The following is a 27,550-nucleotide window of genomic DNA, read 5'->3' as shown; positions in this document are numbered from 1 at the left end:
GGTGGGCAAGGAGGGAAAGAAGGCAACAGATGAAGCAGTACCCTTCCTCCAAGACACAAAGGAGGCACTGCATCAACCACCAGACCTCTGCCTCCCAAGGTGAGGGCAGTATTTGCCATCAGGCATACCAGAAATGTGCTCAGAAGATCCTGGCAGTGAGATGTGGTGCAGAGTCTGACCCTTCTAGCTCTCTCCTGCACTGCCTGCCAGCTCCTTGGCTTCCTCCAACAGCTCCGCTCAGTTTTTAATAGCAGAGCTTATGTGCTCAACTGGAAGAAACAGGGAACCAGCTCTCAGCCCAAACAGGCTCACTTGAAAGGCCCGTAGGCAAACAGGGTGCCCTGACACAACAGCTCCCCACCACAGCCACCCTCCCCCTCACCTAGCAAGACCCGGGAGCCCTGGGGGCAGCTGGGCAGCCATGCCCAGCAGCGAGGTTGCCACCACCGGTGGCTTCCCACAGGGCACACACTGCTCGGGCCGAAGTAAGCCCCGCGGCTCACAGATAATCGGGGGAAGCGCGCACACCCCCTTTCCCCGGCCCAGCTTCCACCGGGGAAGGCCTCAGGGCGTGCGCTGAGACCGCGCTAGGCCGCGGAGGGCGGCCGGGAGAGACGCACGGCCCACCAGGCCCTGGCCGGCGGCGGGGCGCAGCCCTCCCAGCCCACACCGCGCAGGCGCAACCACCCACCCCGCGCGGCGTAAATAGCACCCGGGCTTTTATAGCGCCCCTTCCCGGCGGCCCCCGCGCCCGGCCACGCCGATTGGCCGCCAGGCGGGCGGGGGCGCGCGCGCGCGTGCGAGGCCCGAGGCTGGGCGGGGCCGGGCGGGGCCGGGCTGAGGGAACGCAGCGCCGCGCCGCGTCGCGCCGGGCCGGTGAGCGCGCACGCCCCCGCCCCGCCCGTTTCCGTTCGCCGCTGCTCGAGCTCGGGCCTGTGGAGCAGGAAGCGGCGGGAGCGAGACTCAGCGCAGGCCGCAGGTACCGGGGGGGGCTCTCCGCCGCCCGGGGCGGGGGGGGGGCGGCTCGCCGGGTTCCCCCCTCCCCCCCGACTTCGCGTCGCCGCCGCCGCTGCTGGCGGGTGGGGCCCGCCCGCCCCCGCCGGGATCCCGCGCCGCGGCCTGCGGGCGGGGGCGGACGGGTTCGGCCGAGCCTTTCGCCGCCGTGTCCGGGCGGCATCGCCCGCACAAAAGGGGGGAGGGCGTGTGTGGCGACCCGGCCGCCCCTCTGAGAGCCCCCAAGTTTCCGGGGCCGGTAACGGGGCCTTTTCCGGGCGGCGGGAGCGGGGGAGGGGAGGGCGGGCGGGCTGGGGCGCGGCCCCGGGGGCTCCCCAGCTGGAGCCGCCCTCGCTTCGCCCGGCCCTCGGCGCCTGGGCCGCGGCGGGGACCCCGCTCCTGCCAGCTCCGCCACGGGCGGCGCGGAGGCGGCGCTCGCCGCCCTCCCTCCCTCCTCCCCCCCGCCGCCGTGGGGTGTGACACGAGTGGGCACCGGGCGGTGGGGGTGACCCGGCTGACTGGCAGCTTGTTGTGGTGACGTCACCCGGGCGCGCGGGAGGCGCCGCCACGCCGGAGAGCGGAGCAGGGCGGCGGGGGTGAGCCGGGTCCGCGGGCCGGGCCGCGCCGCCACGCGTGGGTCGCTCCCGAACCCCGCCGTGGGTCGCGCAGGCTGCGCGGGGCCTGGCCGGGCGCGTTAGCTGCTGCGGAAACGCGTCCCGGGTTTTGTTAGCGTTTAAACTTTTAGCTGGGGAAGAAATCGCCTTTCGGCGTGCAGCTGCAAACTTTGAATTGCGTTGTTTTTGCCGGCGCCGGTGCAGCCTCAGCAGGCCGAGGGCACGCGGGCAAGGGGCTCGCAAAGAGCTCGGGTTTGGGTTAAAACGCCCTGTTAGCGCCATCGGCTCCGTGTGGCCCACCAGCCTTACCTTAGACTGAAAATTACCCAGCTTAAAATTATACTCTGCCTAAACCTTCTTTGCCAGGAAACTTCAGGGGCGAGGGGAGCCTCGAGACTACTTCAGTTGTGTTTGGGTCTAAAAAAAACCACCAAAAAACTTATTATAAATGTTTATGGAGTTAAAGTTATTACAGAGAGTCAGAGCAAAGTATTGTCCCCAATTAAATGATGCCTTAACTACTTTGATATCCCTTTAAGTCTTGTCTCTGCGAGGTGTCTGGAACGGGGGTTTGTTTGTTTTTAGTTCCTGCCTCATATCCAGCTTTTGTTTCCCTCCTGGTACAGTTCACCTGTTTGTTGCAGGGAACCCTTCATGAGCAGTGGTTCCCACCCGCTTTTTCTGTATCTGATGCAGGATTCGGAGAAAACTAAATCCTAAGACCTACCTAGGCAATGTTAGGTTTGTTGTTGCTTTTTTCTTTCCCCTAAGCTTAGACTAGGTAACAATTCTGCTGTCTGTGTGATTTTAAAACAGCGCACTTCTTCTAAAAGCAAACTTTTATAGCCCTCTTTTTATCTCAGAAATATCAAAAATTAGTTTTACTTGTCCTCAATGTTGTTTGTGACTCAAAGTATTAGATTCTCCAACGGCTTTATTTGGGGATTTTTTTTCTTTTTTTTCAGTAGGGAAATATGAAGTCTCTCCCTCCCTAAAAAGATTGTTTGTGAAAATATTTGCTTTCCATTGAAGGCTCTTCTAATGCATGTACATGCCCTCCTCCTGCCCTGTTCTGACCTTACCCAGGTCTCCAGCCACACAGCACTAGCATTTCTATTTCAAATATGCAGACTAATTCTGGCTCTGATTTGGACCAAGGTTGCCGATTTAAAAAAAGAAAAATTGCCATTAGCCTTATTTCATTTTAATTAGTTCACTGGAATGCTTAACAGCATATTCAGCATAAAAGCTTGACATAAATTAATTTTAACGGGCCATTTGTATCATTTAACACTAGAATATGTGTTTGGGTTTTTTTTTAAATAATTTCTCAAGACATAAATGCACCTTCACACAAGGGGCAAAAGAAATTCAGTCAGAGAGCTAAGCCAAGCAACTCTTACGTTATCCCTCCTCCTAGTTCACCAAACTCACACTCTGGCGGAGTGCCACAGCAATTGAGCGCCAGAGGCGGGGAGTTCTCTGAGCCAGGAATTGACAGTAAAAACATCCTAAATGATCTTAACTGCCACCAGGATGTAGGACTAGCGATGGCTCTTCAGATAAGTAAATTCCAAATACAAACAATTTGATAGTCGGAGGGGCTTAGAAATATAATCTTTCCTCATTTTTTGTAATGGTAACTTTTGTTTTTCCTACTTTTTACGCTTCATCTTTTTCTCTCAACATATTTACGTTGCCCTGAACCCTGTTGGCTCATTTTTACACTGTTTCTGTGGTCCACTCAGCCCTAGAAGTTTCTGACCTTGACTACTACCTTCTCACTAGGCTATTGTATTTTCTCATTCCATCCCTCTCTAACATTTTATTCCCTGCTGCCGTGACATCATTAGGTTCTTTCCAAGTCTCTGCTCAGACACTATCTTTTACTTTTTCTACTAAACTCTAATCCGGCTCACGTGTTATTCCACAGCCACTTAAACTCTCCTGTACTGCTCTGTTGTCTTACGACTTGTCTTCAAATGCAGCTTAGCTAATGTGGAGGAAGAGTTTAATCAGTGAGTTTGAGGAAGTTAGCATGTTGATAAAGGCTACCCAGCATGCCCTTTAAATCTTAAATTGATCTGTGATGAGTCTGTCCTAGTAAACAAGTAATAAGGGTGAAACCCCAGAAGAAGTGCTGTGCAAAATAAAGGCACCTGATGGCAGCTTACCTTCATTCCCAGGGTTACAGCTATGCAAATACACGTACCTGAATGCAGGAAGAAAATCCTCTGCTCCTTGCGTATTGGTGTGATTCCTCTCCTGCAATGCTGGACACCATATAAATAGCTAGGTAGCTAAGTAGAAGGAAGTAGTTGCTTATTACTTTCGGGATTGTCTCAAAAATAAGCACAAATATCCCCAAAGACTGTCTCCGGTACGCTGGTTAAGTTATCGTTGCTTTAAGCCATTTTACATCACTGTTATGTGTCCGGGTGCCTTCTGGCCTTGATGTGATCTCTGTTCTCACCTCATTGTGAACCGTGAACAAAAGCTACCAAAAACGTAACTGGAGTTGGTAGAGCAACTCGGATCTGTCCACCCTCTCTTCTGTCTTTTTCCTATCGCTATGTTTTCACTTCAGAAGGGCATTTGAGACAGTAAAAGAACTAAGATATCCATAGACCACCTTTTAATTAAGATATTTGCCATCCACTGTTGCATACACACAACTAACAGCCAGTCCTTCCTACGTGAATCATCTAATTGAACTAATCAGCACAAGGTTCACTGTCTTTCTGTGACCAGCCTTCATGACCAAGGTCCCTAGTAGAAGGAACAGATGGAGGAGCGTCACTAGTATACCAAGTAAAATTGGGCCGTACACCCACAAGGAATATTGAGGTCTTTCTTTCCTCAAGCTCTGACAGTTGTGGGGGTTTTTGTTTGTTTTTTTTTTTTATTGTTGTTTTTAATCAGAAATGGGGCTGAATTCCATCCCTTTGCTCAGTTAATTAGCAGTGCTTTGCAACAATAAATAGTTCTGTCTCACCTGACCGTGTACTGACTGATTGAACTGTCACATTTGGAGCAGATCTCTAGTGTGGATGCGTACAAAGTGATTCCTCCTCCTCATCTTCACAGTTTTAAGGAAGGCTGTCTTTGCATGTGTCAGTGGTTTGATAGAACTAGCAGCTCTCCAAGCACCAGTTATCTCTGTTTGCATTCTTTGCTAATGTTTCATTTTTCTTATATTTTACACCTGGAGGCTCTTTGTTCTTCTATCTGCTCTGTTGAAATTGCGTGAGACCATAAGGCCCGTCTTACAATGGGATCTTGACTTGGTACTGACAAAGTGAATTGGCTCATTTTTTGAACCTCAGTCCAAAAGCTGTTTGGAAAGGCTGGGTTCCACGTAAACCACAGCAGAACTAGGCTTCTGCACTCAAAATTGAAAATGTTGTTGGGAAGATTTTAAATTATACTGTGGAATGTTGACAGATGAGAATGAGCATACAGTTTGGGATAAAGAAAGTATTAGAAATCAGAATACAGCCTTCAGAAAGTTTAAGTCATGAAGTTGACCAGAAAAGTAAATAGGAACGTGAACTCTGGCAAGTCAAATGAAAAATATAAGGACCCGCCAGAAAGACGCTGAGCAACATCACGCTAATGGCAAAAAAAAAAATTTCTTTTCCAAGTACATCAGAAGGAAGAAAGTTGCTGGAGTCTGGAGGGCCAATAGATGATGAAGAAGTGAAAGAAATATTTAATGATGAAGCCATCAGTAGAAAGTTAAATGACTTATGTGCATTCCTGTTTACTGTGGAGGAGGCCAAAGATGTTCCTATGCCAGAAATTCTCTTTATGAGGAACAGGACTCATTGGAAGATTTGTCTCTGCTTGAAGTGTCAGCAAATAAGTTTTTAGAGCAAAATGATAAATATAGTTACAAAATGCCAAGACCAGATGGTGCTTGCCCAAGGGTTCCAAAGGAAACTTGCGGATGAAATGACCGAATTCTTAATTATGCTATGTAACTTCTCACTTAATACCTTGAAGCCAGAGAAGTAGAAGATGACTTACAAGGTAGCAGTTTTTAAAGACAGTTCAGCAGGATATTGCAGAGTCCAATGCCTTTTTTAAAAATAAATTCTTAAAAAAAGTAAACAGACTAACAGCTTGTGGTGGGAGAAAGTCAGCATGGCTTTTGCAAAGGAAACGGTGCTGCTTAAATCTACTGGAGTTTTTGAGTGACTTGACAAGCACAGAGAAGGGAAGTTTGGGACAAGAGAAGAATAGGGATCTGTATTGCATCTATACTGTTCAGCATACTCATAAATGATCTGGTGAGAAAGGTGTTGAGTAGTAAGGGAAGAAAAGACAAGAGCTGACTAGGAAGAATTGCAGCTCGGCCTTCTGACACCAAATTACAGGCAGTAAAACATCAAATGAAATTTGTTCCAGCTAAATACAAAGTTGGAGGAAAAAACAAATCTTAGTTTGTTTATACACCAATGGGATGAAAGTTAATTATTGCCACTTAGGAGGAAGAGCTTGTCATAATTCTGTGAAAATGTGAGTTTAATGTTCAACAGTGATCATATGAGCATGTGTGAGGGGCTTTGGGGAAAGGAATAAAGAAAAAAACAGAGGATAGCATCATGGCTCTCAGTTGTTAGCACACTAATTACTGTGGTTTTGCGCGAGGGCAGGTGGACTTTGAGATGCAGTACAACTGGAAAAGCAAAGAAGAGGCTGAGAAGAATGATCAGGGATAAGAAATGGATTCCATACAAGGGATGCTTAAAAAGATTTGAACCCTTCAGCTTGGCAAAGACATGACTGAGCACAGTCTGGTCTGGATCAAAACTGATGGTGCCTCTCCCGCAGTCTGTACGGAGACTGCAGAAAGCAGCGCCACAGAGTGCTTTGAATGACAACGATTTACATGGCTTCAGAATCAAACAGATGAAATCACAGAAGAAAATGCTATCAAATGGGCTGTTGAGCACAAAGATTAAAAAAACTAAGAATACCCCCAGGCTGGGAACTGAGAAAATACACTTGCAGAGGTATCGATGCATTTGCTCCTTCTTTTACTCTTAGTCATCTGAGATACTTGCATGTGTCAGGCAAGGTGCTGGACTTGATGGGTGTTTGATGTGAACCAGTGCAATCTCAACAGATTTCTTGTGGTGGGAGTAGAGGAGGAACACAGGTGAGAGCATCAGCTATGGGTATGAAAAGATGGTTGTCTGGTAGAGTTGGTGTTAGTTTCTCTTGTCCGTATGTGCTGCTGCTGCCAGCTATAGGGCAGCAGTGGGTGCCTAAAGACAGCGATCTCGCCCAAGCAGAACCTGCCTTGTTCAGCATGTGGGCCCCCTGCGTCCTCTTTGACATGCTGGAGGTGTCTTGGATACCAAGAAAAAAAAAAAGCCACAAATGCCAAGTGTTTTGCAGATTGCACACAAGTGGAAATCCACAGATCTACTATAATTACCTCAATATTAAGCCCTAATCTCATTTTGTGCAAAGTAATCTTGGGACTCAGTATTGCATAAGAGAAGTGCTCTCATAAGTCACCGTACCTACAGATAACAAAGATCTAGTCAGTAAGGGCAAAGTCACAAGAATGTTAAGTGAGGGTGGAAGGACAGCAATGGCAGCCACAGGTCCTGAGGACAAAATACTGCTCTCTGGCCCCGTAGTTCCAGCTTTGCCTTCAGTCTTGGAGAGGGACTTGTCATGGTAGAGTAAGGCAGGGGAGAAATGCTGGAATTAGTCTTCTTCCCTGGGTTCTGAAGTGGTGTTAATTTACTAATTTATATAGAAATAGGGAGGTGAACAGCCTAGGGGTGAACTTCACAGATAATTGAGACTAAGGAAAAGTTGTAGTAGACCAGGACGACCTTGCTAAGTTTGGTGTTTGCAAAACAGGATGCACGGTGACGGTGTTAAGACAGAGAGTTTTGCTTCCACATATTGCTGTTTTAGTTTCTAACAATTTTGGCGTAAACTGGCTTAAAAAAGATGTTTCAGGAACCTCCTTTTGTGATATTTTTTCCCCAACCAAGTGTTGAAAACAAATTAAATAACCTGACTTGGAAAGGAAATGAAGGCATCTGTTTTGTTTGCACTTAAAAAACAATGCAAGAAAGCCCTACAGATGAAATAGGAGAAAAGTGGAAACTGAAAGTAGAAAATAAAAAACAGAAGCTCAAAAGCATGAAAAGTAACTGGGAGAAAAAGGGAGCTCAAAGAGAAACCTATGACTAAGAAATCACAGATCTAAAAAGTTGAAATGTGGTAGAAACAACAAAGCCTTGCGATGTGCCCTGCTTTGCTTTGAACCTGGCTCATCCCGTGTACCCTTGTCCTTGTTTTAAAGACTGAACATTCAGGCCCCAGCTTTTCTCACTGCTGCTTAGGATCTTAGAGAAGTGTCTGTAGTTGTTTTCTTTCTTGGTTGCATCTCTTTCAGATTGTCCTTTTTCCAGTTCTGCCATAGTTGTTCTTCATATGGACGCTGTTCTATAGTTTAATCATCTGCGTTGCCCTGTCCTGAGTCATTTCCAGTTCCTTTTTAGCCTTTTGACATGGGGAGGATCACAACTGCACACAGAGTCAAAAGATGCAGGTGTGCTTGTGGATTCTTACATCAGCTTAATGATTTCTGGTTTGTTCATTTTTTCCTAGTTCCTAATACTGGAATTTAATTTTTTTTTTTTTTTAGCTCTTCAGAGTGTTGAGCTTGTATTTTAAAGGAATTAACCATATAACCCTAAAATATTGCCCTTGAGTGGTATTGATCAGCTCCCAGTCCATGATTTCATGTAGGAAGTTGTATCTGGTTTTTACCTTGTGTATCACTTCATGTTTATCTATTTCAAATTTTATTGCTTAGCCACAGAGTCTGTTAAAGTTCTGAAATTCATCACAGTAAGGCCTTGCCTTTACTACCTGAACATCTTGGCATCATCAGTAGATTTTGCTGTATTGCTGTTTTTCCTTAGCTTTGCGGAGCTGTGCAGGTTCCACTGGTGGTCTTCTATGAGAGCTGAGCATTTCTTTCTGTCTGGTTTCCTATCTTTCGCCAGTTATTTATCTGGCAATACAGGGAACTTCCCTGTAATTAGGTATTTTGATTATCTCTTTAAATAAATTTTTTAAGAAAGGTTGAATGGTATTGCACGCCTAATCTGACCAGACTTGGTAATTGACACCTCTATTTTGATATATATCTCAGCTCTGAAGATCTCTGGCCTGAGAATGGCGGGGTTTTATATAATTTTTTTTTTCCAGAAAGTTCTTTACATACTGCAGCAGTTTAAGGAGTTTGAAAGAATGCTAGTATGCAGTAATAATAAAGAGAAGTAGGACAACCTTAATGATTATAATCCCATCAGACTAAGACATCAATCCCAGGTACAATAATGGAATAAGTAACAAAGCGTTCAGGAAAGAATTAAGGCAATGTCACTCAACCTGGACTGGGGGAAATAGAAACAACTAGTGTTAATTGTTTTAGTTTGGCTCTTAAGTACAGGTGTTCATCTTAGCCTTCGGTTAGCACTTGACAGTAATTGCACGTCATTTTCAGTGAGAAACTAAGCCAGTACAAAATCAATATGTTTCATATTAAATTTAGTAGAAAGAGGCCAGCTTTAAAAGGCAGGTGGAGACTCAAGTGAATCTGCGTCTAGTGAGGACATGAGGGAGTTAGTTCTTGGGCTGTATTTCTTACCAGTCACCTGGAAGAAACAAAATACCAGTATGAAGAAATTTGCAGAGGCCAAATAAATGAGGAAGTGACAAATAAAACCTCATCACTAATGCAGAAAATGTAACTAACCACTGGAGCAAGAAGCACAGTAGGGGATTCTCTGTTCTCGCCTGTTTTAAAGTCAAGATAGTCTGCACTTGAGTTAACGCGAGGAGTGAAACGTGTACCGGGGAATGACCAAGCTGCCGCTTGTTTGCACTTGAAACGCAGCTCGGGGTGTGATTCTCTGATACGGTGTGAGTGGGTATAACAGCGCACCCTTGTCAAAACGGGGGTGTCCCCAGGGCTCCAGCTCCTGGGGCCTGCGTTGCAGCAGCCCTGGTGCCTTTGGGGCTGTGATGGGCGATGTGGGGTGGGAAGGTACATGGTGCTGTGCTGCTGGGCTTCCGAGCGCCCTTCTGGCTGAAGCACTTCACAGCAACACCTCTACCACTTCATTACTCTTTATGCTAGGAGCAGCCAGCTGATAGATCAGCCACTCGCTACTGCCAAAGGTGTAAAGGTATTAAAAAACAAAACAAAAACCACCTCTATGCTAGGATGCTTCAGTCTGGAAGGTCTGTTAGGTGAGCAGCAGAAAGAGGGTGAGCAAGGTAAACTGTTTGCTCTCTTTCCATTTTGGAGTTAGGAGGCAGTAAAAAAAAACTAATAGGGACAATCTCGAATTTGAGGGAAGTGGCTTTACACACAATGTGTAATTAAGCTGTGGGAACTCCCTCCAACAGGATGTTGTGAGTGCTGGAAGTTTACATGGGTTCAAAGGGAGTCTGGACAAGCTCATGGAAGAGAAATCTGTTTGAGGTTACCAAATTCATGGGAACCACATCTGACCCAAGAAGCTCCTGAGCTGAAATGGTTAGAGGCTGGAGAGCATGGAGGGGGAAGCTTCTTGTTCCTTTTTCCTCTCCTGCTTTTCTGTAGGAATCCACTCAAGGTTGTCCTGACTGCCAGGCGCTGAGGTGAGGAGACCTAAGTCCCAAGCCAATGTACCTGTTTTTATATGTGTGGAGTCCCTAGATGTAGAAAGTGTAAGTTTAGGTGCAGGGACAAGTTAGTCCTCTGGTCAGTGGCTGTGCTGGAGCTGCTTGTGGGACACGGTGTTGGGTGTAAAGGGTTGCTTGGGTGTTTTATGGCTTGGGTGTTTTAGCAAAAGATAGTTTGTGTGTTCCTGGGAGTGTTTGATTGTGCTGAGGCATCGTTCCTGTAAAGCACTGGCGGGTGAGCTGTACAGGGAGGGAGAGCAAAGCAAAATGTTTTGCTCTTTCCTCTGGTGGTTAGAAATCAAGAAAATTTATCAGAATCAAAAGCAATTTTCTTTGGGAGTCAGGTGAATTGTATGTTGTCATACAGTATTTATCCTGAAGAGGAAAGCAAGGGCAAAGGCTGTAATTTGATAGGATGAATCCAGCTTTGAGACTTCACATGATATCTCAGATTAGACGTACTATGTCCGCATGACACACGACACGGATCTGGTACTGACTGCCGATTCAGGTTTCTTCAAAAACTTAGTGCTGGCAGGCTTTTATGCCGGATGGGGTATCTCCTACCCTATTGCAGCCATCATAGAGGCAGCATAAACAACACGCTGTGTGCTTAGCTGAAATGCGTTGTATGCCTGTGCCTATTAAACACCAGTTTTATACTTTTGGATAACTCTTAATGACTGTATAAAATTCATCAGTCATTAAGGGTTCACCGGGGCTGGCACTGAACCAATGTTGTTAAGACCTAATGCAGTTAAGCTGACCCTGCTCCCAGTTCTGGTGATGTGGTACAAAGAGGCTTGAGCTGGTTATTTGTGGAGTTAGCTGAGACCTGGGGTTGTAACACAGCTATACTGCTCCCAATTTAAAGCTGGCTCTGGAAATAGCTGTACAGCTATGTTTGCAAAGCACTTTTCCCAAACTAGTAAAACTTGCCAGGCTTGAGCATGGTTAACACACAGTCTGAATAAACTGCTAGCAGAAAGCTGAATACTCTGCTCACCCTGTCCAAGGACCTTCCTGAAGGACCTATGTCCAGTATTTTAATCCCATTGGATACTACGCTGACCTTCTGTATCATTTTTTCAATTGTACTTCAATCTTATAATAGAAAATTTCTTGTTTCACTGTGGATTGCATTTAATGTGCAACATCAGTAGCCTGCCCTGTGCTTTGCCAGCTTAGGGACTTTTTTCAAGTGTTGAATTTCATATGTAACCCTCCAAAAAAAACCCAGCAGATATCTTTTTCTTACCAACTGCTCCCACATAGCGCCATAGTTGGAAATAGGTCTATTTAGCAATACTGACAAACTGCTTTATGTGCTGGATGCTGTAAGGAATATAAATATAGTTGTTTCCCAAAGGCCTTGTTAGCAACGCTTTAAATCATGTGGCTTATCAGTTTATGAATGCAAGTGTCCACAGGCAGATTTGCACAGAATTAAGTAAATTTCAATTATTGAAATAAGCTGTGTGGACTGTCTCCTTTATAGTGGTGACTGCATTCATATTTTTAGCATTTATATTCCAATGGCTTGTAATTGAACTGTATTTCTGCCCCAGTAATACTTGATTTCAAGTTGTACATGGTACCAAACGAGCGTGATCACTCTGAGCATGAAGTTTGTCTGGCTTTACTTTCAGTGCAGCTGTACAGATGAGTTCTATTCTGGATGTCTTCAGAAATAAAGAAAATAAATAAGTGGTCACTTGCAGCATGTTTTGGTGTATGTAGTTCTTCCAGGATCTTTTAGGAACCCTGTAGCAGAAGCATGGGTTGTGTCTAACTATTTTTATGTGATTGAATCACCTTTTTTCTCTCTTTTTTTCTTACTCTTATTGCGGTCCCAAGGCTGTTTGCTACCCATTTTGCAACTTCTGTAAGAGGTGAATTGGGGTCATAGTTTCCTTTACTTCACAACTACCGCTATTTAAGAGCATAGCCCATCCTGTATGGGTTATGTGGAAAAAAAATAGCATGATGGCACACATAGGCTTATGTATGCTCAAAGGAGCTGATTTAAAGTAGCATGAATAGCATTTCAACAGCAAACTGCAATGTTTCTGACATTTGTTTATACATATTTTCACTAATGAAAAACACAGCAGAGAAAAAAAAAATTACAAAATGTATAGTTGTTGACATTTTCCACTGGGACTTCAGTGGAGGAGAAGGTTGTGACGCTTGCCTCCTGTTGGCAATTAAACAGCCGGCAGATGTGGGAATCCTGGATTCTGCTCTAGAGGAGGGTGGATGTCCTTCTGCCATCCTCCTTCTGGCCTCCTTGCATGCCCCCTCCCCATTCTCTGCTCGTGGTCTTTGGACCATTTCCCCAGCTCAAATGCTCCGTGTTCAATCTCAGTTTCTTCACTGTCTGTACACAGCTGTCCTGAAAGCAGACCTATTTGCTTTTGAGCTGATCTGCTTTCTGCTCCAAACTGTTTTGGTAGTTCTGAGTTTTGATGCCAGACCTTGCTAGACAGCCAGAAGAAAACTGCGGGAAAAGCCTGCTCATCCATGTCCTCTTCATCACTGGAGTCTTTGGGGAAACTCATTCCTCCTTCCCCTCAAACTTGAGCAAAAGTGGGTATATTTTAAGAGTAAGTTCAGGTCCTGATGCAGAGGCAGTTCTCCCCTATGGTAGGTAGAGGGCAGGGCTTGACTGGTTGGGATGGGGGACACTTGAGTAGGGCTTCATGTTCTAGTCCCTCAGCCTTGCTCTTGTTCCTCCTGCTGGCCCAGGGCAGGGCTGACTGAATGAAGGGGGAAATGAAGCAAGTGAGAAGAGTGCCAGGCTGTAATTCGCTCAATAGCAAGCTGTTTAAGTGGTGAGTGTGGAAGAGTCAGCAGCAAAGCAATCTTTACAAGATTTCAAAACCCTCACTTTCCAACATTTTGGTTTTAAGGACTTCAGCAAGATTAGGTGGGAAAGAATTTGAAGGATGTTTCCCCCTCAGCATCAGAAACATCATTAATGGTCCTGCTGAAACGCTTCTGAGTTCTTGCTAACATATGCAGCAATCAAGATCTTTTTTGACAAAACTGTGCATTATACAAGGGATCTGCCCGTATGGCATAGCAGGCAATATAAAGTTGGTAGTAGTTGATTGGTAATTGAAATTAACTCTAGTCGGGATACCTACGTGATGGTAAAGGGCTGTTTCTTCCACCTTATTACTTTCTTCAGGATGAGATCCAGAGTGAGACAGGCAAACCTGGTGTGTTTGTTACCAGCTTATCCAACTTCAGAATGTCAACAGCATGTCCACAATCCTCACTCATGCTGTGTGACCTTGGGATTCGCAGGAGAGGAGGCACTGGAAATGTTGTTCCTTGGAAAAATAAATAGCGTGCTGAAGAGAAGAGGCAGATTCCATTGCAGTAAACAATAATACTTGGGGGGGAGTACATTTAAAACATGGAAAAAAAATATTTTCCCCATTTCTCATTCTCATAAAGCAGAGCTTTATGCCGCATGAGTCTTGGAGCGTCACTGCACTTAGAAATAGCAGCCTCATGCAACAAGGATATTAGTGTGGCAACTCTCAGCAAACAGGAGCTCCTTGTGTTGTAACCTCCTGTGATGTTATTGGGATTGAGTAAACGATGTCTAAAGCTCTTGTAATACCTGTGAAAGGCACTGGCCTAGGTTGAGGAAATGTCATAATTGAATCTCTTCCATTCAGATGAGTCACTTGAGTCATGTTGTGAGAGTTTCCACTTTGAATCTAGCAGACTAGCTGGTTTTAAGAATCCTATAAATGCAAAGGTGGGAGGAGTGGTTCATTTAAGAGTAGGAAAAATTGCAGATCTGTCGTCTTACTGCAGAAGGTGGCAGAGATTCCCCTAAAAGATCACTGCAGCCATTCTGTTACACTAATTGGGATAGAATATTTCTTGCTCAGTGTTCTGTGTGCATCGTCAGTGATGCTGTTCCAGCAGCTTTCTGGATTTATTGGTCTCTCCCTGCTCTATGCAGTACGTAAAAGGGTGAATGTGTAGTGCTTGTGTTCAGTTACAGTGAGGTAGTGGTAGCTTGGATTTGGTCTATTTGTAATATCCTCTTAGGTAGTTTATATAGTATTTTAACTTCTAAATGTAGACGCATACTCATTGGTGACAGGCTGTACTGCAGCAAATGCTAACTTTTATGTAATGTAAGCACCGTACATCTTCAATGAAGCTTTTTAGGCTAGCACAGTGCTTTTTGATTCCTGTCAAAACATACTGTTGGTCCAAATTTGATGTATTACCAGGCTTCAGAATACTTGATTAAGAAAACCAGAGCATGTTAAAATGCAGCAGAAAGACCCGACTGCTGTGAATGCTGTTAGTGTTGTCCTTGTGATACACACCACTAAGATGTAGATCCATTCTAAGCAATCAATTTTTTTCTTTATTGTACTACAGAGATGTTGCTTTTCTGAGTATTTGCCAGACCTGAAAATCCCTTATAGCTACCCACTGGATAGGAATGTATTTATTTTAACTAAAAATAATAAGCCCAAAGATGTTGATCTGTAAACTGAATCCTCTAAATTAGGAGATTATTATTGTAAATATGCTTAATGCATGGATTATGGGATGCTGAAACATAAGGTGGTTGAGGCTTTTTGTGAGCATCTTGGCAGGATCCTCTAGAAGTTGGTGATGGGGTAATTTTAATTTCCTAGATGTTTGATGCTGGACTGTTCAGTGGGTTTGAGATGTCCTGGTGACCATCCTGCGCATAAAAGACTGAGCAGGGGAGAGTCTCATGGAGTGGATCCAAAGCAGTGGGAAGGAAGTGATTGAGCATACACTGCTGAAGGGCACCTTGATTGACAGAGTGGTCTTCCGTGTTGGGTCCAAATAATGTCAACAGATCTCAGGAAAGATTCAGACCAGGAGAGTTTTGTGATAGGTTGTTCTCAGGAAAGAGATATTGAGATCAAATAAAACTCCTGAAACAATTATATGTATACACATATATATAATTTTCAATCTGTTTTTTTAGGGAAGGGTGTATAGAAAGCACTACATTAAATGATGATTTTTTTTTTTTTTACAGAATTGCAGTTTTCTTGTAGACCTTAGGCATACGTATGTAGAAGGCCAAAGCATAAAATGAGATTCAACTGGCAAGGAACGCTTTTTTAAAAAAAAAAAAATCTAGAGTGGCGGAAGTATTTAGAGGAAGATAAAGGAAGAGTTGATCTGATAATCCACAGAAAAAGACAGTTATCCATAGGTGATGCCAAAAAGGTCACCTACCCTAGGTGCTATTGCAGGTAACACAAGCGATCAAGGGCCAGAGCCCCAGCCACTAGCACGGACAGGAGAAGGAGGGAGGATACTGAGGAAGGACGGGTTATCCCATTCTGTCATCCACCTACTTTGTCTCCAGTGTGGTTTCATCAGTGACCTAGATAATTATCTGGGAGTCATGATTATTAAACTTGCATCTGAGAAAGGCTATGATTAAGCTGGAGGACAGAACTAGAACTTGGAGGTAGAATAAAACATCAGTCAGAGGAAGGATAAATAAAAACATGACAGTAAAACATTCAGTTGTGTGAATAGAGAGCAACTTACTATGTAGCAGCCCTAATGAAAAAGATCTGGGAGTTATCATTAATTAAAAGCTGAGTTTATCAACAGTGTTGTCTCCTGGGAAGAAAAAAAAAAAACAAACCACATGCATTTCCGGTATATGTTTAAGCAACAGTATATCCTGGAAGATCAATAAAATAATCCTTCAGCTCTAGTTAGTGTTGGTAAAGCCCTAGGTGAAATACTGGATTCAGCTTTTGGGCTCCATGCTTTGGTAAATTTGTGCCAATTGGACTGTGCCCAGAAGGGAGCAACAGCAAAGTCCAGGAAATGTGATTTACAGAGAAGGCTTGAGTATACTGGAATTGTTTTGCCTGAAGAGAAGACTGAATGAAGGCATGTATTCTCAACTGCACTAGGGAAAAGGAATAATCTATTCTCCTATGCCCATGACAAATATGATAAACAGTAGTGGGCTTACATTACATCAGAGAGGGTTGAGGATATACATTGGGGGAAATTTTCTCATAGTAGCTATTGTGGAGCACAGGAGTAGCTGGCTTCAGAGGTTTTGTAGGACTCAGCATTACAGTTTTTAAGGGCAGATTAGACAAAGCTGACAGTAGGTAGAACTTGTAAGTAGTTGATCTTGACTTGGTACCGAGGACAGATGATTTCCAGTTCTATAAAAATCAAATATTATCATTGCTAGAAAGTATTCAAAACCATGTAAAACCACTGAAAGAAAACCTTTTTAAAGCTTGGATCATTTTAAACCTTCCACAAATGTAAAAATAACCCCAAATCCCTAAGGTAAATAACTTGAATGTGAGTACGTATATATTCACAAGGTGAAAGCAGCTCATTTTAGAGATAGATTTGGATTACTTGAGCAGTTGTGTCTGACAAAGCTGTGCTCTGCAAGTCCTTGAGCCCTTCCTGCTTGATGGGCTGAAATGGTCCTTCTCTGTTTGCACCTGGAGCAGAAGTACAGAATCTCTGTAATATCCCCTGCTTCTCCATCACCTAATAGAACTAAAGGTTGCTTTTAGATGGTTAGTTTTACCTTTTTACTTAATTTCATAAGGCAAGAGAAGAGGCGGAAAGGAGAAAACATTTTTGCTATGTCTTTTAATTCTCTTCTGTGCCTCTTCGAGCCCTTCTCCCCTCGCCAGCAGCCCTAGTCGTCCTCACAGAGCTTTGTACTGGGATTGTTGTGGCAAAAGTTAACTCACAAGGGTGCTCCCTCTGTGGTATTTTGGTCATGCAATGGTAGGTATTATGGTGGCGTTGCTGTTTGCTCCATTTCCAGGAAGCTTCACGGGATGACTAAGCGGCTTCCCCTGGAGCGCCTTCATGTTATGGAGAAAAAAGTAGTTATGGGTCTGTCCTCATTCCAGTCCCTTGTAGCCAGGTCCCTCCCTAAATCTCTCTTGAAATGGTCACAAATAAATGCCTAGGGAAAAGAAAGAAGAGAGCAGGCACATATATAGTGCTTCCCAAAGTACTCTCTCAGCCTCAAAGTACTTTTACTATGGGGGTTTTCTAAGGCAGATGCGGTTTCTGCATTCTTTAACTCACGCAGGAATCTTCTTCCATGTGCTTGCCCAGTCTCCTTTAGGCCTGTATAAACTTCTTGTGTCCACAACATCCTCTTGTTGGAGTTCCCAAGCCCCATTGTCTTCTGGTGGGCTTGAACCCTTTTCTGCTATCTGTGTATCACCCCCCTCACGTTCGTTTGTGGGAAGCAATGGTGAACAATCAATCCCTATCCATGCTATTTGGGTCACTTGTGACTTTGTAGGAATTTGCCAAATCCAACACAATCATCTCTTTCAGTCCCACCCTGACTCTAGGCCTTCACTAAACCTATTAAAGCTTTCATAACGTCTTTTTGAGGCCAGAGTTGCATGTGAGCAAGCCACGGATTTGTGCGGTGGTTATATCGTTGTTCAGTTCCTGCTATTTCATTCTGTTCTTTTTGACTGCTACCAAGCTCACATTTCCAGGAGCTTGATACTTGACCCAAGATCTTACTCATGAAGTGTAATCATCAGCCTAGAGCCCCATGTGTTACATTTGAAGTTTGGACAATTTTTCTCCTTGTGTGCATTATTAGATATATATTTACAGTGAACTATCTGGAATAACTTCATATCATTAACAAACTGTCAGCTCACTGTTCACGCTGGTTTCTGCGTTGCCACTATCAATACGTTGAACAACAGACATCTGTGTGGAGCACCACAGTGGTGTCTCCCTCTGTGTCCCCCCTTTACTTAACATAAGCTGATAGCAGGCGAAATAACTTGATCACAGTGATGTCCAGGAAAGCAGATTGAGGAGTGGGATGCGTACTTCCAAAATTCTTTGCAGTGTGGCGGTTGTAATTCGAGGAGCAGGCTGGTTACCTTCAGATCCTTCTGTTGGTGCTCTGACGTGGCAGCAGAGTGCTCCTCAGTCCAGCTGACTTCCACACAGTTTCTGGCACTTTGTAGTTAAGACAACTCAGCGTGACAAGAAAACATTACTGCCCTTGAATTGAGGCATCTCTTACTCGATTACCTAAAAGACACTTTTCAGAAGGTGCTCTAGGATAGTGCTGCTTGCTGACTCACTATCTCTGGACATTCCTATCTCAACCTATAGAATAGGTAAAGAAATGCTAAACCAGGCTGGTTTCCTCTCCTTTCTATTATTTTTGCACCCAGTGGCTCACCAGTGTGTTGACAAGTCCTGGGGAATGTTTTTCTCAAAAGGATGGGAATTTGAACTCGTGATTCCAGATACCTGTCTGTTTCTCTAACAGATGTGTAGACCCAATTTAAAAGTTCTTGTTAATTGGAAACTTAGTGGTTGTTAATTATTAGCATCTCAGTTAAAACCTGCAGCGGAAGAATTAATAAGTTGTTGTTTTGTTTTTCAGCTATGGCAGCCATTCGAAAAAAGCTGGTTATAGTGGGTGATGGTGCCTGTGGGAAGACCTGTCTGCTGATTGTATTTAGTAAAGACCAGTTCCCTGAAGTGTATGTTCCCACCGTCTTTGAAAATTATGTAGCAGATATCGAAGTGGATGGAAAGCAGGTATGTGTACACTTCTGTAATGGTCAAAATGAACTTGCATTTATTCATGGAGATCTCTACACTACTTTAATAAGTGGTTAGTACACATGCTTAGTGCTTATGTTGTAAATATATCTTTAAATATTAAGCATGTTCCTGTGGAAAAAATATTGGCCTTGCTGGAACCTGCTCATATCCCAAAGTCTGTTTAACAACCTATTTCTAACCTTATACAAGTTGAGATTCTAGAAACCATACAGTTATTCCAAGTAAAATGTTGCAGTAGGTGGGAGGGGATGGAGCAAGTCAAAGATGTGCCCACATACTGAGGACACTGGGCTGCTAGCCTTTGGAATTGCGTAGTGGAGTCCCTGCTTTGATAGGCATCTGGCATTGTGATTAACAAAGACTAGTTCCTGGAGAGAGTCTTTTTTCATACACACTCCTGGCAACGTGCAGGATCCTCTTCAGAAGAGATGACTGACAGGCTTCAAAGGTATTTGATTGTTGTGGTGTATATCAGCATCATCTGTCCTACTTGTCTGAGGAAATGCAATTCTTAGCATCCAAGCGTACCCACAGCTCAGTGAGCTTCATTTTTAGTTTGTATTTCAGTAAATTAATCATTAAAATATCTCATTTTAGTTTTAAATATTTTGAAAATCAGTTTTCAATCTGTGTGACCTCTGAGTCCTTTTGTTTGCCAAACGAGCAAACATGCCAGACACCTGCTTCAAGAGGCAGTTTTTGGAGGGCTGCTCTCTGAACGCCAGATAGGTTGCCTTCTGCATTTATGTCACACAAGGTAGTGTGTGATGTGTAAAATTGTCACTTTCCAGGATACTCTGGAAGCACATATAGCAGAAACTTTGGACCTTGAAAGCTCAACTATTTTCAAACCCCTTTAGGCTGCCATGGCAGATGTCTGTTTTGTTACCGTAACCGCACAGAGCTGACCTCAGTGCCGTGGGTCCTCATGTCAAGTGTGTTTTTGATGCTGATGGTGCTGAGCTTCCCTGTCTCGCCCCTTGCTGCAACCTCTGCCTTTGTTCTGGGTTCAGGTACAGCCAGAACATCTTTCAGTCAGTTCTAGTTCAGATGCAGTGACAGATTGATTGAAACTGCTCAGTTTCCATCCTGATTTGAGCAAAAACTTTTTGAGCTAGTTTTGGGCTTTATGTTAAATTTGATTTCCTACTGTTACAGGCATGGATTATTTGTGGTTTTAGTCATGATAGTTCATGTTACTTCAGTCTAAAAAGAGCTTTTCTCTCCCGTGATATGAATGGGTAAAAAAAAAAAATAAATTACTTTTAGTCTAATATTAGAACATGATTTCCCCCCCAGGTGACAGTTTCTGCAGTTTCTATATTGTATTTTAGACTCTAAGGACTATTGTTTAAAATATGTATGATATCAATTTCTCTCTCTTATCACCTAGTCAAAATTCCTCATTCTCTGCCTGAATCACTGCATCTCTGAATGGGTTGAACAGAGAGTCTTGCCCTATCAGCTGTATGCAGCTGGTATCTAAATAAAAATTGCATGAGCAGCTTGAGCAGTGCATTTTCTGTTGTGGAAATGTCAGATGCATTTTTTGTGACCAGATGACATACTTTATATAAGCACTTTGTCTTCTGAGAACTTGATTACAAAAGTTTGTAGGAGAGTGGTGCTTAAGACTGTTCTGTTTGACAGTCGCTTACACCGTTCTTCCTAGAAAAAGCATTACCAGAAATGTTCGGAAGCCATGGGAAGACAAAACAGCGATGGTATGAGATGTGTTTTTTTAGGTAGACCAAAGGAGCTGATTTCAGTGTCATGTGAGGGAACCCTCAACAGACATTTCTGTAAAAACGTTTGCCACAAAATTCACATTTGCAAATGCAGAGGTGACTCTGAGAGGAGTATTTCTGACTGAAATACAGAAGAATTTTTTTGTATATACATGCAACTAAGGCTTTGTATCTTCAGAATTTAACCAGACAGTTGCATTGCATGCTCAAGCTCACATTTGGGTTCCAGTTCTGCCCATCTATCTTTATCTGAGCTGCTGTGAACTTTTTTCCTGTAATTTTTGAACATAAGAGCTTAAACAAGAAGAAAGCCACTCCATTGCAAAGGCAGATGCATCAGAGAATCTCAAGAAAGAGTATACCTTAAGAGCTTGATTCTAGTTTTTAAATTTCCTAGTTTAAATACTGGCTATTCCTTCTACGGTTTTAAACAATGCTATTGGGATGTTCTCCCCTAGCTTCACCATAAGTAGAAATACTGAGAACATTAGCTACTTTACTCAGTTCTTAGCAACAAGAAGCTTTACACACAGATCAGCTCTATTTCAAAGCAAATTACAAGTGTAAATTTCTACTGTGATGAAGTTTTAATGAATTTGTGCACAAGTAAGTACAATCTGGGCATTTCTTAGTCACTACAGGTTCCAGCTGTAAATGAATTGAAAATGTGCATAATCCTAAAAGCAGATACTTAGAGAGTCCACTTTCACTGAAAACTGAATGCTTATCAGAGAGATTCCCAGCCCTTTGGAGCCGATTTCCTTAAATTCTTCTGTCTTGCTTTTCTGCTGGTAGCTTTTACGTGCTTTCAGAGAATTTGCACTCGTCATGGATATAAAGAAAAGTCTCATAAGATGTAATAAATTGGATTTTGGAGTTATGGAACTAATAGTTCTCCTGTCAAAGTGGTTTGTCTTGTAGTCTCCTCCTTTTGAGTGGTGTTAACTGAAATATTTTATCCACTTGTCTTGGGTTACTAGCTTCTGAATCAAAACTTCCCTGGTGATCTGGCTGACTGCCTTGATCTTTCTTCTGCAGGTTGAGTTGGCGTTGTGGGATACAGCAGGACAAGAAGACTATGATCGACTTAGACCGCTTTCTTATCCAGATACTGATGTTATACTTATGTGTTTTTCAATTGATAGTCCTGATAGTTTAGGTAAGTAGATCACTAATTGATTCGGAATTACATCTCTGTGTCGCTGTATTCCTCTTGGAAACTGTACTGTAACATTTATTTTCATGTGCTGTAATGATTGAGAGCATTCCTAATTTCAAAATTCATACTGCTTTGAAAGTATAGTTTTCGACATTACGATCTTAAAGGAACCTGTATTCTTCAACAATGCTGAGTGGCATTTTGTAAGGCTCAGCAGCACACTGTGTTTACCCAGGGCTCTGCTGCATAATTTGAGCAACACTTAGCAGGGAGGCAGCTCCCTGGCCTAGATCAGCACCCACAACCCACAACGCTGCCTGGCAGGCCAAGGCAGCATGCTGGTGTGCGCCCACCTTGGGAGGTGCTGCCTGGGTGACCCCAAGCAAGCAGGAAGGCTGTAGCTGCACTCTGCTGTGCCCGGGAGCCCTGTGAGTACATAAGGTGTCCACTGAGTGGCATGGCCCACCCAAGGTTTGATTTTACTTTTTTTTTATTTCTTCTTGAAAATTGCAGGTTCTTATACACTTAAGACCACACTATATACAGCAAAATAGAGTACCTCCCTTTCTATGTAAATGGGAAAGCTAGCTTTCACTATCTTTTTCATCCCTTCCACCATCCTCACCCCCTCCTTTTATTCAAGAGAGATCAGCTTGAAACACTCTGAGTTATTAATCCCAAATAGCCTGGGGTTTCTTGCTCTCTGCTTGGTGGGTGAAAAACATAAGCTAGAACCACACTGGAGGGGGGCCTGCATTAAAGGGAGGTGGCTCTCACTGGTAGAAATGATCAGAGGCTGGAGATTTATACTCTCCTAGTCTGCTTTCCAGTGACTGACATCTGCTTGTGATGAAGAAAAGAGTTGCCTGATTTATGATTTCTGAGCTCCAAAAACATACGTTTCAAAAATCTGTGTATTAAGCACCTCTTCTGTGTGGAGTCCAAGACTGAAATCTTCACTGATTGATTTATAAATCTGATGCGTAGATATCGATGTATTTGATCTTACAAAGACATTTTTGAAGAGGGTAAGGAGCAGGAGATAGAGATACTCTTATTTCTAAGACTCAATGTCTCTGGAACTTTGATTTCTGTCCCTTTAAAATAGTAATTACTCCATCCATTCAGTGTAGTCTCCTAAACAAATACATGGTGGTAGCACTTTCTTAAACAAGTGAATTTCTGTAAGTTTCCTTATCTACTACTCACCAGTGGGATTTGTTTGCTAATTACTATTTGTGAGGTTTCTTATTGCAATGCAGATAATATTAAAATAGATCTTTAGGCACATCGATTCTGTGCGTGTGTGTATGACCAGCTGTACTCTGACAAGAACCTTCTGTACAGTGACTGACTGGTACTTGCTTGTAACTGGTGAAAGTTATGTCCATGCCTTGGGCAGCTCCTCACCAGGAGAAGTGAGAGACCCCTCCGCTTTGTCTGTTAATGACAGATGTCAAATTATTTTAACGGGTGCTCATAAATGGGATACCAGTTCTCTCTTAAATGTATTAAACCACTAAATCCTTTGGAGTTTTCTACTGCCAGGGTAATCACAATCACAGCAAGCTGACCTTAGAGGGGCTTTTTTACTACACCTCTGGTCTATGTTATGGATGAACCCTGGCTCCCCAGAGTTGTGTCTTAGGAAGAAACAAGAATTAGACAAAAAGGATCCAGGAAGCACAGAAATTCAGTTAATGGAGAGATTAGTCCTGAATGCAGCTATCACAATGGTTGAAAAATGCCATTCCTGCCACAGTTCGCAGCAGGTTTGGATAAATGAGCAAACAAAATATTCCTTAAGATGTTACAGTGGTGTTACAGTCTGACTGGAGTAATGTTTGATAGCTGCTCAGTCTCATTTCTTGCCTTGCCTCCAAAGGGCAGCAGCTGTGGAATGGGCAGTTGGATGTGAAAGTGTCTTTTTAGAAAAATCAATGCCAGCTTGATATCTGGGAAATCCTGATCTCTCTCTTCATCACTTTCACCTGATCCTGTGTTTAGAGACACCTTTCATTGTCTCTCTCCAAAACAATTTGAGGTTTAGTTGGCAGCAGTGCTGTGGTCATACCTGGTGTGGCTGTAAACAGGTACACACAAGGTTTGAGCTGTGCTTGCTTCTACTACACGTGCTACTCCCCTGGCAGCGGGAGAGCTAACCGACCTCACCTCCCTGGGAACAGGATGGGTTACTGAACCCTGGAGGCGGGGGAGAGGGCTTTGATTAGGTCAAGTCTGATCTTGGCCGTTTTTTCCTCCCTCTCCTCCCTTCCTGCTCACCAGTATCGGGGCGCCTGTGTCTCTGGGAGCAGTGAGCTGCCAGATGGCTCTTCAGATGCGCAGCGTCTAGAGGCCGGCACCCCCTGAGCACTCCAGGTGCAGCTGCAGAATTGCTGTTTTGGCTGTAGTGCAAAAACTGGCTTCAAAATGCTTGTCTAAGTTGTTCTTTCAAGCAAGAAAACAATGCCGTAATAGTTAATGTCTCTTCAAAAGCTGAATGGAATTCCATGAAGATAAAAAGGGGTTATGTAGCCTGCAGGTACATCCACTGGTGAATCTCAGATGTCTGAGAGCTTCAGAAAGCAAAGCTGAATGTTTTGGGCTGTTCAACACTTCCTGCTATATAGAATTAATCAAGGTTTTGCTTTGAGAAGCCCTCAAGTCTTCCATTTGCAGCTCCATTTAAAAAAAGCCATCATGTAGGAAAGTTATGTTAGGAGGAAATAGTTTCTTGTATATGATCGCAAATTCATTTGCCGCAGATAGGGAGAGATGGCAAATCTGCTAATGACTTACACGAAGTCTTTGTTTCTGTGCATCTGTGATTAGTGTACAGAACAACATTTCTGCTACAGTTAATGGGAGGGTTCGGAGTGGTTGTTTGATGTTGCTTTTTAGAAGGAAGAAGTGATGTAAAAACTTGTGCTTCAGGGTTGTGCCCATCTTTAGCTTCTGGAGATAAAGAAAATGTTTCTCTTGAAGCAAAATATTCCATAACTCTCTACTTCAGAATTCTGCATGCTGTTCTTTGTTATGCTAACCCTTGTCAAGTAGCTACTGAGAGATGTAGAGAAGCCAAGAGTTTAGGTGTCCTTCAGCCTTAAAATTACCATAGGTAGGCTTGTCTTTTTTGGTAATACTGGACCAGGTCTATTTGCTTCCCAAATTAAGAGTAGAAAAAAGGGCATCATTGTGGATTAGCAAGCTAAAACCACTCAGGCAGCAGGTAAAAGCTTTAAAATAAAACTCTCCCCAGAAGTGGATTTCAGTACAGTCATACTTCTATTTATTTTTTTTCCAGAAAACATCCCAGAGAAGTGGACCCCGGAGGTGAAGCATTTCTGCCCCAACGTGCCTATCATCTTGGTAGGAAACAAGAAGGACCTGAGGAATGATGAGCACACAAGACGAGAGCTGGCCAAAATGAAGCAGGCAGGTTCCTTTCCGATAGTCTCACAATAAATGAAGAAGAAATCGTATAGTGGTTGTACCAGAGCATTAAATGGGCATCCGCAGCTTGCTGCCAGCTTCCTGTGGGCTGCATAATGAATACTTATCCATGACAGAAACCAGAAAGTATATATTACCTTTAATTGAGTGTTTCTTTTTTCATATTTGGAGATTTAATTTTTAGAAAAAGGCGTTCTCAACAATGAAAATGGCTATATTGGGTTACCAACAGTCAGCTGCTCTCCATGCTGGAGAGCTGAATCCCTGAGGTAGAAAGGAATTTAATTAGGAGACGTCAACACATCAAGTGCCTGCACACTCAAGTTGTTCCTTATTTTGTATGTTCAGGATGTGAAAGGAAACAGTTTTATTGGTAGGTGTTTTGAGGTGATAACCACAGGTGCTGTAGCTCATTCCTGAGCCTGTCACTAGGTTTCATTTTCAGATCGTGTCTGAAACCCCCAGCTTGGGTATGGGACTGCAGATATTCTGCTCCATCCTGGAATCTTCGCTCCTGTTGCATAATATTTGTTTTTATACAAAGACTGAGGCATTAATTCTGGGATTTGTTCATAAGCTTTTGTTACAATTGTGGCAAAGGGTTGCATAAATGTTTCCTCTGAAATAAGCAAACTTTTGCTCAAGTTTCAACTGGTCTTGCGGCCTTTATGCTCAGAGGTGTTAGAAAACCGATCATGTCCTCAAGCATTGGCGCAGTATGCAATTATACACCCTGTCTGTGTAATCCAGGCTGAGGTGCGTGCTGCATCTTGAGAAAATAAGCAAATATGATTTTAAATCTGCCTTTATTGTTGAAAGGATCACTCTCAGGGGAGCAATTAATTATTAATTAAACAATTAATTATGTGCATTTAATCCAGAAATCCCTTTGCCTTTGTTGGGAAGCTGGGCGGGACAGGGAAGACGGGTGCGCATCGGTCTGGCTTTGGATTGTTCTCACCTGCTGCTTCTGTGCTGTTACAGGAGCCTGTCAAACCCGAAGAAGGAAGAGATATGGCAAACCGCATTGGTGCATTTGGGTATATGGAGTGTTCGGCAAAGACCAAAGACGGTGTGAGGGAGGTTTTTGAAATGGCCACTAGAGCTGCTTTGCAAGCCCGGCGTGGCAAGAAAAAGTCCGGGTGCCTTCTCTTATAAAGTGTGGCCAGAGGAAGATGGCCAAAGCAGCACCCTGCACTTGAGTAATTTTGAAGTGCTGTTTATTAATCTTAGTGTATGATTACTGGCCTTTTTCATTATCTATAATTTACTTAAGAGATTTAAAAATCGAGTCATCTTGCTACCAGTATTTAGAAGCCAACCATGATTTTTATAACAATCTGCATCAAATTCATCTGTGCACCCAAGGTTAACCTCAACATTCCTCTAACAAACCTTTTCTGCACTCACAGGATATGCCAGGCGCTAATTGAAGACAATTCTCTATCTTCTTTCTTCTCTCTAGAAAGAGAAAAAGCTGTCAACACAGAGGATTGGTCTGTAACTACTTTATAACTAACGTCCTATTCTAATTGAGTACAACAGTTACATGGCTGTATGTGGAATCAAGTGTAGCTTCAGTGCTATCACATTTAGGAAGATCTGATTTTCATGGCTCAGTGGTGTAAAACATTAGTTTGAAAATGTGATCACTCTGAAATGACCAAGTCCCATTCAGCTAAGAAAAAGTGAGGGTTCTGTGGTTTCATGTTAGTTACCTTTTAGTTACTGTGTAATTAGTGCCAGTTTAAATGTATGTTACCAAAAATAAATCTATTTACCCCAGCTTAGATGTAGTATTTTTTGTATAATTGGATTTCCTAATACTGTTACTTGTAACCTCTGCGTTAAGGTGTTCTGGGTTTTTTAAGAAACTGTATTTGAAAATAAAGTCCGATGGAAAGCAGCTGATCCTCTTCCCCTGTTCATTTGTAAGAGTCTGACCCATTTGAATGATTTGAGTGGTCTGTACACCCAGGAGGAGTTTTTTCCATGATGTGCCGTAGGGATGAGAAAAGACAGCCTGCTCACACTCAAAGCTTCTGAACTGTTCAGTTGCCTTAAGTTCATTGCTGGACCCAGTTTCAAAACTAAAAAAAAAAAAATGAAACTTTTTGTGTAAGTTTGGTTACCATGTAGTGATCAGACTCCTAACCTGTGAACTTCTTGCTGTTCTGCAGCCAACTAAACTCTTTCTGTATTTTCATTTTTCCAACAACTAA

General features: G+C 43.3%; 1 protein-coding gene across 1 annotated transcript; it reads left to right on the top strand.

Annotated features, from left to right (window-relative positions):
- The first annotated feature begins 833 nt into the window (after nt 1-833).
- Nucleotides 834-27,234, top strand: RHOA (ras homolog family member A). The gene is made up of 5 exons (XM_082322250.1): nt 834-979; nt 18,784-18,941; nt 21,755-21,875; nt 25,180-25,310; nt 26,313-27,234. Exons 2-5 carry the CDS (start codon nt 18,786-18,788, stop codon nt 26,484-26,486), a joined length of 582 nt encoding a protein of 193 aa, XP_082178376.1. The 5' UTR covers nt 834-979; nt 18,784-18,785; the 3' UTR covers nt 26,487-27,234.
- The last annotated feature ends 316 nt before the right edge of the window (nt 27,235-27,550 follow it).

Source organism: Platalea leucorodia (genome assembly GCF_965183815.1).
Source record: "Platalea leucorodia genome assembly, chromosome: 9".
NCBI lineage: Eukaryota > Metazoa > Chordata > Aves > Pelecaniformes > Threskiornithidae > Platalea > Platalea leucorodia.
The sequence above is the reverse complement of the archived record's forward strand: the minus strand, read 5'-3'. Positions and strand labels throughout refer to the sequence as shown.